General features: G+C 41.3%; 2 protein-coding genes across 6 annotated transcripts in view; one reads left to right on the top strand and one right to left on the bottom strand.

Annotated features, from left to right (window-relative positions):
- DHRS12 (dehydrogenase/reductase 12) overlaps positions 1-17,975 on the top strand; it is a 38,145-nt gene that overhangs the window by 17,595 nt on the left and 2,575 nt on the right. For 2 of the 4 annotated variants that reach the window (XM_027674418.1, XM_027674417.1), the window contains 5 exons: positions 5,241-5,302; positions 6,038-6,142; positions 6,685-6,775; positions 8,100-8,237; positions 10,789-13,922. In XM_027674418.1, the coding sequence (XP_027530219.1) occupies positions 5,241-5,302; positions 6,038-6,142; positions 6,685-6,775; positions 8,100-8,237; positions 10,789-10,916 (524 nt within the window). In that variant the 3' untranslated portion in view covers positions 10,917-13,922. Of the gene's footprint in view, positions 1-5,240; positions 5,303-6,037; positions 6,143-6,684; positions 6,776-8,099; positions 8,238-10,788; positions 13,924-17,975 lie in introns of those variants that run through there. The other 2 variants (XM_027674419.1, XM_027674420.1) reach the window with 2 other exon arrangements.
- Positions 8,033-17,975, bottom strand: part of WDFY2 (WD repeat and FYVE domain containing 2) — a 79,970-nt gene continuing 70,027 nt past the window's right edge. For both annotated transcript variants that reach the window (XM_027674414.1, XM_027674415.1), the window contains exon 13: positions 8,033-9,559. The gene's annotated coding sequence lies outside the window, so the exon portion shown is untranslated. The remainder of the gene's footprint in view (positions 9,560-17,975) is intronic.

Raw genomic sequence — 17,975 nt, 5'->3', positions numbered from 1 at the left:
TCACTGAGTATGGTGCTGGCTGCCTGCTCTTCTCTGAATGTTAGCAGGCTAGAAACCTCACCAGCAATTTGCCACTGATTGCCAGATAGAACATCAAGCAAAAAACATTCTAGAATCCACCAAGACACTTGCGTCTAGAATAATTGCATCATCAATTAACTTGATGTTATAAACAGGTAGTGGCTTTACAATATTACTTCTGCTGAAACCATACTTTTCTTTAAAATTGATTTCTAAAGTACAGGTTTTAGGGGCACATTAAATCTGTAAAGCAGATCGGACTGTGTTGACGTACTATTATTAAATGTGATATCCTGTTGATTTTTAAGTCTGAAATATGTGAATCCTAAGGAGGCTTCCAGGTTTTAGCAGACTAAAGCTCATTTACAACACCAGCAGTTTGGAAATCTACATTCACAGTGTTTGTTTATATTTTCTGTTAGGACTGTTCTTTATTTTGCTTAGTTTCATGTAGCCTTCTGGGGGAAAGACTAGTGTCTAATACACTGTAGACTGCTGTCCGTTGCATTAGGATAGCTTTTGTTTTGTTCATGTTGTGAGATCCACAGTGAAATAAGTGTTGCAAGAACACGCAGAGCTACCTTTCCTCAAGACCTAAAAGTAGTGTTTTCCATAGCGTCCCTTCAGCTTCTACATCAGGTCATGGGAAAGGTAGCATAATTCTATTTAGAAGTTTATGAAGCAGACAGGCTGGTTTTTATAGTATTTTGGGCTTTTTTTAAAACAACTGATGATACGAATTGAATGTTTATCTCCATAACAGTGCCTCATTTTCTACACTTACATCACTAATGTTTCACTCTGTGATTGTGAAACCACTGAATTAGTACTTATCCAGCTTGACAGAATAGCTCACTCTATGGAGTCAAAAATGGGAGTTATTAATTAGAGCACAATATTAGATTACTCAACTAAATTGAGAAAATCTCAGAGCAAGTGGAGCAATTACAAAACAGACCACAAGGGAATGTATGGTGATTCAATATTTTTGGTGGTTTTTTTTTTTTTTTATTTAGCAAGTAAATATGAAACCTAAATAAACATGAATGTGATCAGCACTTGTGAGGGAGTGTGTATGAATAAAATGTGTTCCCATAAAATGCCATGCTCAGTACTTTTGTGTGGAATGACTATGTGTAATGCATAGATTGGCAACCCACGCTGTCTACTTTACCATATGATACAGTTGGTTTAATGGTGTGTAATGGTGGAGTTGCTCTATAGGAAAGTTTTAATTACACTGTATTATACATGATTTCCTATTATGTGAGTTCAGCTTCAGGACATAGAGTTTACAGTAATTTTGCCAAAGCAAAGCTGATGTTGCAGAGGCTGTTTATCTTTAAAAGAAGTTGTACATCAATCCCAGGAGCCTTTTTAACTGGAGAGAACAGGGCAAGCAGGTACTGTGTCAAACTTCATTATACAGAACCTTGTCCAGTAGGTTTTGCTAGTCAACTCTTCACCTCGGCAGAGTTCATTGAGGGCAAGACAAAATCCCGTATGTGAGTGTGATAGACTGGACTCACCTTCTGCATTCCTGCTGCTTCTGAGCAAACTCCTAAATTCATCTTGCTGGACTCCTTTGTGTCACAGTAAATACTTCTTTTGAAAGGGAAATGTTATATACCATTTCACTGATTTCCCCCCCGCCCCCACCCCTTCCCGTGTTACACTAGTGAGTGGGAGACAATCTTTCGGGCCACGTAGACATTATACCTTCCAGTGACAGGAAATGATGATGTCACACAGTCCTAGATGCACGTATTGCAGCCATATGTCCAGCACTGCCTGTGGGTGCACTCATAGCTCCCTGCCTGCTGCTGGGCTGGAGATGTGTGTGAGCAAGAGGCTGCTGCTCGATTTTCTGCTGTAATTCAAAGTAGCCTGCTCTTTTCCACAGGCACTCAGACCTGTGCAAGAAATGGGCCGTAGTCCAGGAGAACTGTTCAGACAGAAACATTGTGCTCTCAGTTGCTATGTATCCCAGAGGGCTCTCAATTCCTCCTCTGTCATGGATACAACTGCTGTGGAACAGGCACTGGGAAATGTGGTGGCCTCAAGGCTGAGCATCTCCATTCACAGAGTATGTGCTCAAGATGGGGACGTGCTTTCTCCAGAATCCCCCAGGAGTACTGGCAGTCCTTTTTTGGTGGGAAAAAAAGGTATTCCTTTGTTTCTGACAGAACCATGAAGGTCCTCTCAGGGAAGGAACAGGATCACCAAGATACCCAATGCTTAATGCTTTTAGTGCAAGGCACATCTCCATTGATCGTCACCTTTCCTTTCGCGTACTTTTGTGTTGAACTATTAAATAAAAAAGAAACCTCAAAAAATCTGTACAGTTTGAACACAGTGATAATTAAGCATTAGTCACATTTGATATGCTTTACCTTTTTTAATTAAGCTCCATGGGAGGAGGTTTCTCCTTTTATAGACAAAAATGATTTTTATATTAAGGAAAGGTACTAGAATGCTCAAGTGTTCATTTTGGAAAGGCTGATATCCAGTATGTTGGTATTAATAATCAAGTATTGGCAAAAGGATATACAATTTGGATATTACCTTGATTTCCTTAAGTAGGGGCAGAGGTGAATATAGTTTCTTCTACCAAATCAGTCTTGGTTTTGCTTGCAAAGTTGTTTGTTTGTTTGTTTTTTTAATCAGAAAAATTTCCTTTTTTTTTTCCTATAGTGTTAATACAATCCATGTTTTTATAAGGACTGTGGCAGGCAATGCATTCATTTGCAGCTTCCCCTTTTACTTAGAAATTAGTTTCTCTGTTGCTGCGTGCTGCGATATAGCTGTGTTTGACAAAATACCTGCCGTGAGGTACATGGCTGTGCCAGGACTCTGCACTGGCTCTACTGAGCGTCCTTCCTGTCTGCCTGAATAAAAATGTGGAGGATTCAAGTGATCATGATGTATTCCAACCCACAATAAACCTTATTATAAGGTGTATCTATTCTGCTATTACTGTTCTAATTTCTTGTGCAGCCTGTTTTGCCTATCAGACCAGCCCAGGCATATAAGAATGTATAACATCCGAGTATATTTGTTAAAGCAGTAAGGAGTTTGTGTTCAAACCCTTAAAACGGGGACAGTAGTTGGTGAAATATTTAGTAGTGGGTGAGATTAGATGCTTCAGCCTTAATGCCTGATGCATCGCATCTGTGGGTGTTTTGAGATGCTGTTGCTTAGCATAGGAAGCTGGGATCAAAACTATTCTGTTTGTGCTCTGTCTCAAAGCAAATGAGCAAGTGGTTTTGTGGGGCAAAAAGATAGAATGCTCTGGCTTTGTGGGATTTACCAAATTCTTAATAAACTTGAGGAAGAGAGGAGACACTGGCATTGCAGTTAGTTTGTGGTTTTAAATAAGCACATAAACTTCTGACTAACTGTAGGTTGCTCTAAGCAGGATTTCTGGCATGAAATGTTTCTCTCATCCAGCTGGAAAACAAAACAAAACTCAGTTGTTAATGAGGCAACATTAATGCATTCATCTTTGCAACTCTTTGGAATTAACAAATCAACATGAAGGCCCTTAAAAGTGTGAAGTAATCTGCAGGATGGTAAAATCGAGCATCGTCATAACTGGTGCATTGCAGCTCTGCCTTTAGGAGATGCAGCTTATTTAACCAAGACATACTGTTACTTTGCATTTTGAAGAATCCATAGCAAAACAACATGTAATTCAGGCTCTCAGCTTGTACTGAAGTGATTTTTTCTTTTTTTCTTTTTTTTTTTTCCATCGCTTTCCATCGTGGCAGTCTCTCATGACAATCACTGGTAGTTCTTGTCCTAATGATGTCATTGCTCAGTCTCCCCGCCACCACCAGGGGAGACGTTCGGGCTCTCTTTATTCACTGGCAACTGCCTTAGCTTGCATTTTCTGCTGAAGACAGGCTGCATTTACTCATCTGCTGCGTATTTGCTTTGTTTGATTTGCCAGGTTTTTAAATATATTATGTGCCTATGGACGTGCCTCTGATTATATAGAGAAAATGAAGACTGCTGTGACTGACAGGGGAACTGAACAGTTTGTTCACCAAGCATGTAACATGCTTGATTTTGGTAGTTTTTCTTTTTTTCTGTATTTTAATTGGGTGATCTCATTGTCTGTGAGGAAGAGAAGTTATAAAGACATGCTCAAGTCTTCATGCCTAGTGAAAAACATGGCCTCAGTCACTCATGGAAAAAAATGCATTTATCTCTGGCATAGAATTATTGAACTAGAGCCATTTGTAAAGGCATGAGAGGGAAGTAGATGCAGAAACGCTAGACTAAATGGGGCTAGATTAACTTTTAATTAAACAGAATTTTTAAAAATATATTTTAAATGGAAAAAAAAAATCTCTGAAGAGATAAAACCAAGCAAAATCTTTGTGTTGCACTCGAGTGGGTGAAACATCACTAGGTGTGTCTGTGTGTCTGAATCAAATACACTAACAGTTGTACACTGTTGGGAATAACAAACTTTACTGGTCATGGTAACAGCTGTAATGGAATATATTTGTGTGGTGTGTACAACTCTATGCTAAACAAACATCATTAAAGCAGGGAAGGACACAGTTAAGTTTCCCCAAGTAATCTTAGCGTAGCCTTGGGCAAGCAGCATTAATATTTTTTCCCCCAAGGATTCCTTGTCTTCTATAGTGGTCATGCTGGGGATTTAAGAGGTGGTTTTTGCGTGCAGCACAAATCAAGTGTCAGTGTACTCTGAGTGATTTCACAGTGAGAGGGCAAAAATGGATGAGTCTTAAGTGCATATGCAGAGCCCTAAGAAATGCAAGTGTGAAGCACAATTTTCTTCTCTCATTTGTGACCTGGCCTAGATCTGTGTATATCTGCCACACTTGGTGGGGGGGAAATGCATTCCCTGTTTCTTCACTGGCATCACCTCCCCCCATCCAAGGAATTCCATATCTGAACCATTTTGCCTTCAGATTCATGACTGAATGTAGTGAGCAGTTTGGTCTATAGGTACAATAAACATAAAAGTCTACAAAATAATGGATATGCCTTTTGCTAAGTAAACGGCAACGTGAACCACTACAAGTTGAGTTGGCACATTGCAGGTAAAGCAGTAAAAAAAAAATCATTGTCAAATTCAGATCAGGTTTCAGAGACTTTGGGTTTTGGGTTGCTATAGAAGGTGGGGGGAGAAGAAAGCATTTTTAAAAAAGAAAAGTTAATGTTGGTGCCTGTCTGTCTTTTAGGTACATACATCCTGACAACTGCCCTGCTGCCCCTCCTGGGAAAAGAAGCTGATGCCAGAGTGGTGAGTCTGTAATACTGTTTAAACGGGGTGTTTTACAGTGCTTACCTTCTGGTTTGTGACAGCGGTTCTTTGTACTAGGAATGCAGAATTAGTTATAATGCTGTAAGCATCTCGGAATCCTCTTGGATTTTACTAACGACCACCTCATTCTCCAAGGCGAAGCTCCTGCTTGCTGCTCTCAACCCTTCATTGGAAATCAGAGTAAAACACTTCATTTGGAAACTTACCCTTTTACTTTCCTTAAGGCAAGTTACCTCCTGCAGCAGGGTGCAAAATACCTACAACAGGAGTATAGGCTTAAAAGAACTTTACAGATCTTGGTGTAAAATAAGACAGCAAGTGCATTTTTTAAAATTATATTTCTCAAGTTTTGTATGGCCTCTTGTTTTCTAGTTAGCTTCTGTAAATGCTAAAGAAACAAAATACAAATAGTGCTGTTCTGCTACTTTCTTTCTCCCCATTACTTTTCAAAAGGAAGAAGCACAGAATCCCCCAAATGAATCAACACCACTTTGAATGAAAATCACTTCCTAAAAAAAATTGTATTTCTTCCACCTCATCTTCAGGTATGCTCCACACATGAGCACAAGCATAGTGCAAAGAGTATGCAGAGGAATCCTGCTCCCTACGGACTTCCAAATATGGCCTGAAGACCACATTTCATGCATGAGTGCAGTTGTGGGGAGTTCCTGGTTTTGCTTTTCATTCATTTGCTTTTCATTCATTTCATTACAGATAACTGTCTCTTCTGGGGGCATGCTAGTTCAAAAATTAAACATATCTGACTTGCAGTCGGAAAATGGGACATTTGATGGAACTATGGTGTATGCACAGAACAAGGTACTGTCCATGATATTGAAAGCAAAGCCCAGCACTTGTTTGCTAAGCAGCTCAGACCATCAGCTTTGCAAAAAGCCTGTTGCTTTCTCACTGCATCCAACCCATACAGAGGCACGTGGGCAATAATCTTCAGGAGTGTGCTGGCACACCCTTGTGAGTGCATACACCTTGCATGAAGAGCATGGCTGAATTTTCATTTGATGTGATAAAAGTCTCAAGGGGGAAAACTGTCTTTAGCTGATGAACCCTGTCTGCCTGCTTAGTTCTTGCCTACAGTCTGCAGCAAGTAGATGTGGTCAATAAAAAGCAGTGCTACTGCTTTATAAATAAGCTTGTGGCCAGGATATGGATGGCAATGACCGTGGTGGTCTCTGATGAAATTATCCAGTAAATCCAGTCAGGATGAGCAAGGGTGTATTTCTGCTATACATAAATGCTCTGGTATTTACAGCACATTTGATGTAGTTTATTTCCCTGGGAACCACTTAGGTGCACAGGCTGTTGAATTCAATGCTAGTCTGGCTCTTGTTGCTCTATCCTAGAGACAGCAAGTTGTCTTGACAGAACGGTGGGCAAAAGCTCACAGAAACATCCATTTCTCCGTAATGCACCCCGGCTGGGCAGACACTCCAGGTAACATCTGCTTCACATTCTGACTGTATGTTTCTTCTTTTCAGGATTAGTCTAAAAGCAAAGAGACGTGAAACTTCCTGGTAGATTTTTCCAACAGGTGCAGTAATTCTTCTCTCCAAACTGGTGCTAGAAATAGTTTTGTATCCCCTTGGAAGCTCTATTCTGCACAGTGTCTGCTATCTGTGTACATCCAGAGAATAATAATGGGCAATGAATGTTTCCAGCCCTGCACAAATGCACAGCAGAGCCATAGTTCTTTAAGGTAACCTTTAAGTTACATTTGTAGTGGAACTGTTAAATGCACAGATGAAGCTTCTGCCTCTCTAAGTACCAACATGCAGACATTGGGAATTCATGAGGGCATGTAGGAAAATGAAGAATGTCCAAGCCCTGTTCCTCTACTCTTCCTCTAAACATTTACTGCTGTCAAGAAGCAGTTTGTCCAGACAGCTCTTTGTCTGAGCTGCAGCTGTTCTTCAGTGACTGTGCCTCAGCAGGTGGACCAGCATCAGTTATCCAGTATGAATGTTGCATTCCCCAATATGTTACACCCCCAGTGCCCGAGCTTGGGATGCAGAATAGCAGTCGCATCTCTAGGTCTTTTATAGGGATGCAGTTTCCCAAATTTGCTTTTGATGACGAAAGCATTTATCCTGTCTACTTTATGCTTGAAAATTGCCTGTTCCAACTAAATATCCTGGTATTTCTTTTTCTTTAAAATGCATTTATTTTTGCACTGCCTTTGTGGATTTCAAACCTAATGAACCATAAAGTTATCCCACCTTAAAGTTAAAAAACTCTCCAACCCCCAAAAATAAACACCTGCAGGATTGTTGGACACAATGAAATGAAACCAGAGTTTAGACAGGAATTATGCAGTTGGTCTAGGTACTGTTCACCATACAGTTTTTTAGTGCAGTGCTGCAACTGGTTTCCTAAAAGTGATGAGAAAATAAGAGCTAAAAATCCCATTAGAATACTCATTTTTTGGAATTTTTGTTTTGCCTATGTTTGTAGTCTTTACAGTTTAGAATGGAATTGGCACGGGAACCTCTCACTGATCCTGTTCTCAGCTCCTACTAGTTTTGTCCCTGTCATTTGGCCCAAACAAACAACTGATGGATCATATGGCAGCTTAGCGCTGTTCTCCTGCAAGCCATCATACTCCCTGCTATGGGGAAATACTCGTTTTCTTCCAAAAACTGCAAGGTGCCTTCTCTTCTTCCTACACTCAGAATGGCAATTTTAAGCTGTTCCTTTTTTTTTTTTTTAAATCAAAGAAGCCTTGCATGGCAGACCACCATTCCATTGTTATTCTTTCTAGCCGTGAGGTCGTCAATGCCAGACTTCTATGAGAAGATGAAGAACTCCCTGCGCACAGAGGCCCAGGGAGCTGACACTGTGGTATGGTTGGCAGTATCAGCTGAGGCAACCAAGTTACCAAGCGGCTTGTTCTTCCAAGGTAAGGAGGCAGTGTCTTACATTGAATAGCAGTGGAGATCCCTCAGCTGCCTGAACTGTAGGATCCCTGTCTGGCCTGGAAGGGGATGAAGGCTGGACCAGGCAACTTGATCAAAGGATAAAGCATTTATCAAAATCGTTACAAGACTAAAGGTTCAAGTGAACGTTGTGTTAAGTTATGATCCTGCTTTTGTCCTCCAAAGTAGCTGATAGAGACTTCAAAGCATTTCTTTAGGGAGGGTTGGGGATTTTTTAAATCAAAATAGCTGTATGTAGGACTGTGCCAAGGGAATGGGAATCACAGCAGTCAAACAACATCTTTTATGATGCTAGGAAATGAGCATCCTTCTCACAGAGCACTGGGAGATGGCTTTGCTTTGACTTGTTCTTCCTACCATTCCATGCTAGCTAAAACTGCCAATTCCCCCTTTCTCTAATGCTGGGCAGAGACTTGAGCACAGTGGCATTTTTGGAACTGTGAGCACAGGGAATGGAAAAGTGTAGTAGAGCCTTTCTTTTCTCCCAGGCAAATGACAGGCGTCTTTGTAGGAGCAGCTGGAAGTATGGATGCCTCAATGGTGAAGCAGGTCAGTCCAGAAAGAAAAAGGTCAGGGTAATTGCTTACAGAAGCTCAGGACTTTTGTTGGATGTGGCACTCAAATCCTGATTCACCAAATTTCTATATGAAGCATGCAGGAAGCTCAGACTTCCAGAGTTGGGTTGACATTGTCCCTTCTGTCCCACAGATACTCACACAGGGTTGGCTGACAGAAATTTAACCAGACCTTTTTCATGTCAGCATGTGGTGCATGTGGAAACCACACATCCCAGCTGGTCAACCTTCTTTGTAGAACTAGGCTTTGCCTTTTTCTTACTCTGATCACCTTCTTCTGGTCCTGATGCTTCTGCTCAGTTGTTGTTTCTCTAGATCATAATTCCACCAGGCTCTTGCCTTTGGCCTTTTTCTACTCCCAGCTTTAGGGAATCACCTTGGCTCTTTAGCTATTGACTTTTGAGAGCTGTTATCCTGGCATGACTGCTCTTAAGGCTGCAAGAGAGGTCCTGTGTCTGTGTCCCATGCCTATCAAATAGTGAAGTAATTTATTTCTCTCTGCTACTGCCCTTTGGAAGCCACAGCTTCGTATGGGCACTTTTCAGGCCCTTTCGGTAAAGGGTTTGGTGTGCAGGAGCACTTTACCACAGACGTCGTGCTTTTGGTCCTAGGCAGCCATTTTCCAACTCAGTCACAGCTTCCCTCCATTTTCTCTGTTCTCTTTTATTCTGTTCCCTCTGAGACCAAACTAAAGCCAGCATTTTTTTTTCCTGAGGAAAAAAATAAAAGGAAGTGAGAACATGACTAGTACTACCAGAATTATCTGCATGTGCCAAAATAAATAAAAAATGTTTGACAGAGACTTGCTTTCCAAAGACTAGAAGCATCCTCTCTGTGATGCTGAACTTGGCTTTCACACATAGTTCCCAAACTTTAGCACAGTCTGCTGGAACCGCTGTGGTTAGGTAGGAAGCAGTTCATATTCAGTGGAGAAGGGAATGTTCCTCTGCATATTTCTCTCTCCTCAGTTTTCCATGAGAAGTTATGTGGTGTGTGCAGCCAGTTACAACATTTGCTCTTAAGAGAGCAAATATCTCTGCTCTCCTGGGAAGCCTGATGGCAGCCTGATAAGTTTGCAGAGAAATCTGCAGCCCAGGGTTGCAACAGCTTGTTCAATTCATCTCAGCTGGCTGCTTTGGAAGTTGGACTTGTTAAATAGACTAACAGTGCTTCACTAGTGCTCTGACTGTTGTTCCATAGAAACCTGATGGCATTGTCATAAGGTTCCTGGGCTCTAAATACCATGTTTTTGGAGGGAAAAATCCCTTAGAATGGGTGGTGATACGGCTATATTTACACAGAGGGAGTGAAGAGTATGAGACTTGGAAAACTAAGTAAATCATCTAACTGAGCAAATTTGGTCAGACATCTTGGATACGTGTTACTTACGGCAACTGATCAATCAGCCCAAGGTTCTGGGCATTTAGAATTTAACCATTATTTCTAAGGATGAAAGTAAGCATTTTAAGATGGAAAGTAATCCTAACTACTGAGTCCCAACTGGAGATTTGAGTAGTACTAGAAACATTAACCAGGAGGCAAGGAAACCCGTCTCATGCTGCAGAAGTATCCTCTGCCTGCAGCAACAGTCTCCAGCTATTGCTCTTTGCCTACAGGTGTTGCACTAGTGACAGGGAACAGGTGCAAACCCACTATAAAGCCACCTTTTTCTTGTACTGTCCCTGGCTGTAAATGGAATCTTGCTCCACTGTCTATCACATTGTGTTAAAGGAAAATAGTTCCAGAATTCAAACTGAATTAGTTTAATTTCTGGTTTAGGAGGTATGCTTAACATTATTTACAGGTTCCTAGAAGGTATGTTTCCTGGCTTCAAAACTGTGAGGTATGTTTGAGAAGTACAGAGTCTAGCAGAAAAATATCCTTTCTGCTAGAAGAGAAAGTTAAATGTACCCATCTGGATTTTTTTTTTTCCTTACAGACAGGCAGCCAGTCGCTACACACTTACCCCTGGCAAGCACCCACAGTCCACTGGAGGATGAGGAGAAGCTAATGGCAGTGCTGGAAGAGTTCTCCCAGAATTTTAGATCCAGTTCGCCAGGAACTTAATGTCACTGCTGACACAGTGTAACCATAAAGCTTCTAATTACACAGTAACACACTTGCTGTAGTATCCCTGCTGTTGAGGGGAAGTAGGATGCCATAGGCCTGTTAAAAATGAATTGGGTTCAGGTGTTCTCATAATGGGGGAGAGTGGTTCCTGTGTCATTTTTTTCTGCTGCTGAGTCTCTCCCATTGTGAATATGCACCTGCTGTCTCAAGACGCACTCAGGTTGTGTTCTTTGAATTGGAAGAAAAATTGGGAGGCATTAAAATAAAACCCAAGACTTTGTAAAGTTACCCAGAATAATTTAAAACATTCAGCACAGAGAAATGTAGAGGAGTGTTCTTTCAGTAGCCTTTGTGAAAGACTTCAGGAAAGAAGTGGGAAATGTTTTAAACAACATTTAACCACTGTATTTGACGGGTTGGTGGCGTCATTCACTGCATGAGGATGACTGGGCTCAAACCTATAACTGGGAATGCAGAAACTCTCTTGCAGTGTCTGCTTAGTTTAAATAGAGGAATTCCTCACAGCCTTCAGTTTCTGTAAATCAGTGCTGATATGCAGAAATTATCTGCTTCCTCATGTTTAAACAGCAAGAATTTAGGAACACTGCCAAATGCCTTCCACATTACTTTATGGAGCCAGGGCTGAGTATTATCCCATTTATGTCAATATACCATGAAGTAGGAGGTTTCAACACATAACACACCCAGACAGGGCTGGATCCAGCAGGGAAATGGCTGTATGACTGTCGGCATGAAAAGAAATAACATGCTAAGCTGTATATGCTTGCCATTTCCGCAAAAGATTAAAGGGAATTGCTGTATCATTATGGATGGATTAAGAGGGGGAAGGGAGCAGTGTGGGGCACAGGTTTTAGAGGTGAAGTCCACCTCCTGATGAGAGGGTTGTATTTTGTCTGCATCTGTTCACTTTCAGACCCAGAGGATGGGATCCATCTAACCTGATCTGTGGACATTGAATTACTTACTGGGATTCTCACTGTAAAGTGCGTAGAGAGAAAACAGGCTTTTTCAGAGGGATTTACTGAATCTAGTTTAAGAAACATCACCTACAGTCCTACATCTTTCTACTAATGATGAAGACAGCTCAGACAAAGACACTCAGGTGGGATTCATTTTGTCTTACTTATTTCAGATTTACTGCAAAGCAGTGGTAACACATTTTCTCATGAACTGTGTTTATAAGCCAACTGCCTATAGAACCCAGCCAGCTGGTCACACTTTTTCACACATGGCTCAGACCTGTGTGGTAGGACAAACAACTTAGACACAAATATAACACAGGTGTTCTTGAGGTCTCTGCAGTGACTGGTAGCTAAGGTCCTGCAGATGGGTGCGGGAGAGCTCCTTATATCTGCTTTACATAATTTTATTTCCCCAAAGATACCTTCCTGGCTGATGGCATTTACTAATTATTCAAAGACCTCCCATAAAGTATCAGTTTAGGAAAAAACTTCTCTTTTCAGCCTATTATCAGTCTCCTTGGAAATAAAGACTTTACTGTCAGAGAGGCCCTGAAATAAGCTTTCCCATGATAAGCAGTGCTGAAACAAGTGAGGCTGTCACAGCTCTTCCTGAAGAGGCTGGGTCAGCGTTCAAACTACTGCTTCACTTATAACTTCGTTTATGAACTGAACTCCTTCTTACACTACAGTGAAAGAAAACAACAGCAAGGCTTGTACAGAGGTTTATTTACTACGTCTGGTATTAACATTTTCTATAGTTCCAGCTGTTTATAATACAGTTACCCAAAACAAGAGTATAGCTGGAAGCATATATAGTAACTACATTTCTTAATCCAGTAGCTGCAAGGCTAATAAAAACATTTGCATTATCAAGTAGTTAAGTTGCTTCTCAGCTCTGCAGTACAGAAGAAGTTTAATGACTGGTATTTAAATAGTTCATAAAAATGAAAAAAGTGCGCTATATATATCTAAATATATCTATATATATAACACATTTTAGTGTACATTCTGCACTGATGTTATTTGAATGGCCTATGTTTTTCATTTTAGTCACAGCTTAAAAATGAAGCCAGAGTTCAGAAAACTGCTTTAATCAAAGTTTGGTCACAGTGTAAAAGAGCAACATGCTATGGTTTAAGAGCACTTGTGATTTAAAAAGAACTAGAACACAGGAACGACAATTAGAAACAAAATCCAGAGTCTCACACACTTTGGTATAATGGTCCTGATGATGCTTTGTTTCAGCCTGATTCCACAAGAGCAAACGCAGCATGTGGCTTGTAAGCCAGCGAGAGAATTTGTGTTAATGCAATTCAGAATGACTTGTACCTTCATGAAAGTAAATACATTTAGTGCCACTTATAAAGCTTTATGGGCAAAAGAAAAATGGCATCCAGTGACAGATGAACAGAAAGAGAAGGTGGCACAAATCCTTGCTAAGCAGTGCATGCTGGGGACTTCTGCACACACCTAGTTTATAGGAGCAGAACAAGCACAGCAGCTGCTATTGCTGCCCTTCCCTGTCCATACTCAACCCAACACTTCTTGTGGCAGCTTTGAGGCTTATATGATTCTGACCTCAGTTGTTAATTATTCCCCTTCTGAAGGCTTTCACATTTTTCTTCATTTGTTGAAGTCACGTATTTGGGAAGTTTTTGCTCTCCTGGATTTTGCACAGAGGAATGTATCACCACAGACCACATGTGGAGCCAGTCATTTCCCCATGTGTTGATGGAAAGGTACAGCCTATGGACAGTGCAGCAGGACTGACTGCAGTGATGTGAGGCAACTGCAACTTCTGGTTTTTGTCTTGGATGAAAATTTTAGGAGGTCAGTTTATCGGGCAATTTTGTCAACTGCGTTTCCTCTGAAGTTACATTTCTGGGGTGATGTTTATTCATTGTTTAAAAAAAACCCAAACAAAATGTTTGTTGTTTGCCTTTGAATAGCGGAGCATTTCCACGTATACCTCACTGTTTTGGAGTGAACTGCAACTACCAACCGTTTGCATTTGCGCCAACACATACACCAGCTTCTGTGTTCCATTCACTGGGAACAAGATGTGAGCAGGGACACCGCTTGCCAATAAACATGACTCAGGTGGGATATTGAACATGCACTGCCTGGGCTCAAAGAAGGGAGTTCTGCTATAGACTTCAGTGTAGCTTGACTTAAGTCAGTGCTGCAAACTTCAACTTAAATTTATTTGGTGGGGGACAGTCCCAGCCATTTCAATTGTCAGTCCAGTCACTGATTGTATTTTTATAATGACAGAACCTTTCTAAAAGACATGGCAGTTGGAGCAGTAGTAGTTTTCATTAACCAGTGTTAAACTTGGTGAGTGGATAATGAACATGGAGTTATTCTAACAACCTCATGGTAATTGACTCCAGTGGAGGAGGGCAGCTATAAAGCAATTTAATCCGTAAGTTCCTCTATGTGTTGCTCTCTCACTCTCCCTGCAAAAACAAAGCACCCCATCTCATGACACGAGATCCTACTTACTAGAATTAATGCTGGTCAGCATCTACCCACTGCCTTTTTAAACTGGCTGTTACCACTCTGACTGGCAGAGCGAATCTTCAGATCTTTCCTGGCTCAGCTCACAGTGTTTTCCCTGTTTATCTCAAGCTTACATCTCTTGCTTTGTTGGGAGAGGTAGTTCTGGGCACACTGGGGCAGATGCATTGGCTGATTACAGGAGATAATTTTGAAATGCAAATAAGACAACTTGAAAACTCCATATTCCTGCAGTCATCCAAAAAAGCACTGATCTAGACAATCAGAGAAAGAAAGCTTTGAAAAGGCACTGAGTCTGATGAGGAACAAGTGCAACAAAAACACTTCTGGGACTAAATGTGACCAAATCCAAGAACTGCAATTTGTGAAGTAGGTCAGTATTTATGTTCCTGTCTCTAGAGGGAGCCATCAGATAAACTTGAGGAAAAATGATGTATTCCTGTGAAGGAAGTTTGTTTACTCTCAAAACAAAAGCTAATGCTCAGTTTTACAAAGATAAACAGCGTCAGCCTGGTCAAAGGTCTTCAGCAGGACAGGTTTCTACCCTGCTGCCATGAGAAACAACTCAAACCTTTGCTGTACCAGCAGTGCCAGTGCTATTTCACAGGTAAAAATATTGTCCAAACAGAGGAAGAGCAGTAAAACCTGCACTGATTCAAACTTCAGGGAGAGAGACCCCAGGAAGTGCCATTTTCCTTGATGTTTACAAATCTTGAGCATCTTCCCTTTACTTTCCAGTTCAGAATCTACAATCCACAGGGAGCCTTGAAGTGATGCACAAAACTTCACTGCCCAATGTGCAATTCCTCCACTGCCCAAACACCCTACTTCCCTTGGGCTGCTCACCCCCTGCCAGGCGCCTGGGGGGGAGAATTCATCATGGCAAAGGACACATCCTTAGAACAGTTGTCAGTTTTATGACTATTCACGGAACAGGCAGGTGAATGAGTCCAATCAAAACTCAACAAACCAAATTCCTTATTACACACATAGTGAAGGAAAAGTAATAGCCAGAGGCTGATAGAAATAAATTTAGTGGGGTTAAGATACCACAATTTATTCAGCTGCGTAGGAGACACTTACACAATGGAACAGAACTGGAAAGTGTTACAATAAAATCAGTGGAAAAGATGGTCAAATTGCTGAGCATCACTCCTACAAAACAGTGACCTAAACAAAAGCCAGTAAGACTTTTTTTTCATATAAAATCCCTCTAATCTGAAAGACAACAAAGCCCACAAGATATTGGTCAGTATGGTGAACTTAAGTTTCCAAGAAGAGTCAAAAGCAATGCTTGGCCCTTGGAAAACTAAACCACACCTAAAACTAGTGCTAATGACAAGGATGTAGCAAGTTTGTATACTTATTTATTTGTGAAAATTTCTTAATTACTTGGCCATGGCAACCCCACAGAATTTTCTTGAGATGGGACAAAATAGGGGTGACAGCAATGGGTCTTTCACATCTGAAAGAAGCCCTGATCTGTTATAAAATGTAAGTACCAAGATGATAAACTCTTTGATAAATGCAGGTTATTTAATGTTTAGGAACTGGAGAGAGGCAAAACTATCTTAGTAAGGCCCAACACCTCTTCTGCACCATCTCAGTAGTGATGTGTCTCTTCCTCACCATTTTAATATTGAAGTGCTTACGCATTTAATGCAGTTCTCACAACGCTGCTTGAGGGAGATACTATTTGGCTATTAAACCAAAGAACAAGAAATTGAAGTCAGATCTTCATTGACTCAATCTACTAGAACTCTATGTTCTTTGTGGCTTCTGGATCCTGACCAGGGCTGCTAGTCAGCTTACAGTGTTGGGATGGGGGATGGTTTGGCTTTGTACAGTTCTGATGAATATTTATTTCTATAATACTGGCTTTTTTTTTTTTTTATGCTGATAACATTTCTCTCTTGGTATCTGTTCTTTGCAAAGACTTTGTCAGGAGACTGCACTCCTTTGTTTTCATTTGGGTTTGAGTTTAATGTCCCCACTTGGCAGCAATCTATTGATTGCTCAATCTATTGAACTCAGTCAATAGATTGAACTTAATCTCTTTCTGTTCTGAGCAGTACAATGTGTCCTTGCAGCAAACAAAATTTCAGAGATGGCCTAAGACAGGTCAAAAGGGAAAATCCCCAAACTGGGAAAATGCAATGAAAAGTCGCATGTGACCACACAAAGTTAATCCAAAGGAGGGCAATGAAGATGGTGAAGGGTCTGGAGGGGAAGCTGTATGAGGAGCAGCTGAGGTCACTTGTTCTGTTCAGCCTGGAGAGGAGAAGACTGAGGGGAGACCTTATTGCAGTCTACAACTTCCTCATGAGGGGAAGAGGAGGGGCAGACACTGATCACTTCTCTGTGGTGACCAGTGACAGGACCTACGGAAATGACCTGAAATTGTGTCAGGGGAGGTTTAGGTTGGCTGTTAGAAAAAGGTTCTTCACCCAGAGGGGGGTTGGAACAGGCTCCCCGGGGCAGTGGTCACAGCACCAAGCCTGACAGAGTTCAAGAAGCATTTGGATGATACTCTCAGGCACACAGTGTGACTCTTGGGGATGGTCCTGTGTAGGGCTAAGGGTTAGACTCGATGATCCTTGTGGGTCCCTTCCAACTCAGCATATTCTGTGATTCTGTGATCTCAAGTTCCAGAACTTCAGGTTATTGTCAAACTAAGGACCACTTTTTTAATTCCGAGGAGCAAAGAGTTCCTGCCAAAATTCACAGGATGCAGTTTTGAAGAGAAAAATCTGTCTTCCTCAATATTACACAAGAGGTCATCACTGAAGGGACAATGCATCCTGAAAAAAAGGATCAAGTTTGTTGTTACTGTTACATACAGTTATCACACAGAGAAACAAAGTCTTCTAAGTCCTAACTGAAAACAAGCCAGGTGCTCCATGTGGTCTTCTGGAAAGGACATGGCCTGTAAAACCACACATAGGCCAAATAAGCCTATTTCCTCTGTGCTACAGAACAGAATTTTGGTGGTTGTTACCCAAATCCTGTTAGGACCAGCGAGGACAGACATAGGTAATATTTGCTAATTTGTTAGTAACAAATTTGTTAGTAGTTTAGATTTAAAAAAAGATACTTAATACTTTTTTTCCCTAAGCCATAGAGTAGACAGAGATGTTAAGTGGACTTTGAATCACAGAATGACTGAGATGGGAAAGAACCTGCAGAGGTCATCTAGTCCTTCTCAAGCAGGGTCACCTAGAGCTAGTTGCCCAGGATCATGCCCAGTTGACTTTTGAATATCTCCAAGGATGGAGAACCCACAAACAACCTCCCTGGCCAGCCTTTGTCAGTGCTTGGTCCTCCTCACAGTAAAGCATTTTCTGATGTTCAGAGGGAACCTCCTGTGTTTCAGTTTGTACACATTGCCTCTGTCCTGTCACTGGGCACCAGTGAAAAGAGCCTGGCTCCATCCTCTTTGCACACTGCCCTCAGGTATTTATACACATGGATGAGATCCCTCTGAGCCTTCTCTTCTCCAGGCTGAACAGTTCTATCTCTCCCAGAGTTGCTCCAGTACCTTCATCATCTTGTG

The sequence above is a fragment of the Neopelma chrysocephalum genome, unplaced genomic scaffold, assembly GCF_003984885.1.
Source record: "Neopelma chrysocephalum unplaced genomic scaffold, ASM398488v2 Primary Assembly neopelma1_25, whole genome shotgun sequence".
Taxonomy (NCBI): domain Eukaryota; kingdom Metazoa; phylum Chordata; class Aves; order Passeriformes; family Pipridae; genus Neopelma; species Neopelma chrysocephalum.
The sequence above is the reverse complement of the archived record's forward strand: the minus strand, read 5'-3'. Positions and strand labels throughout refer to the sequence as shown.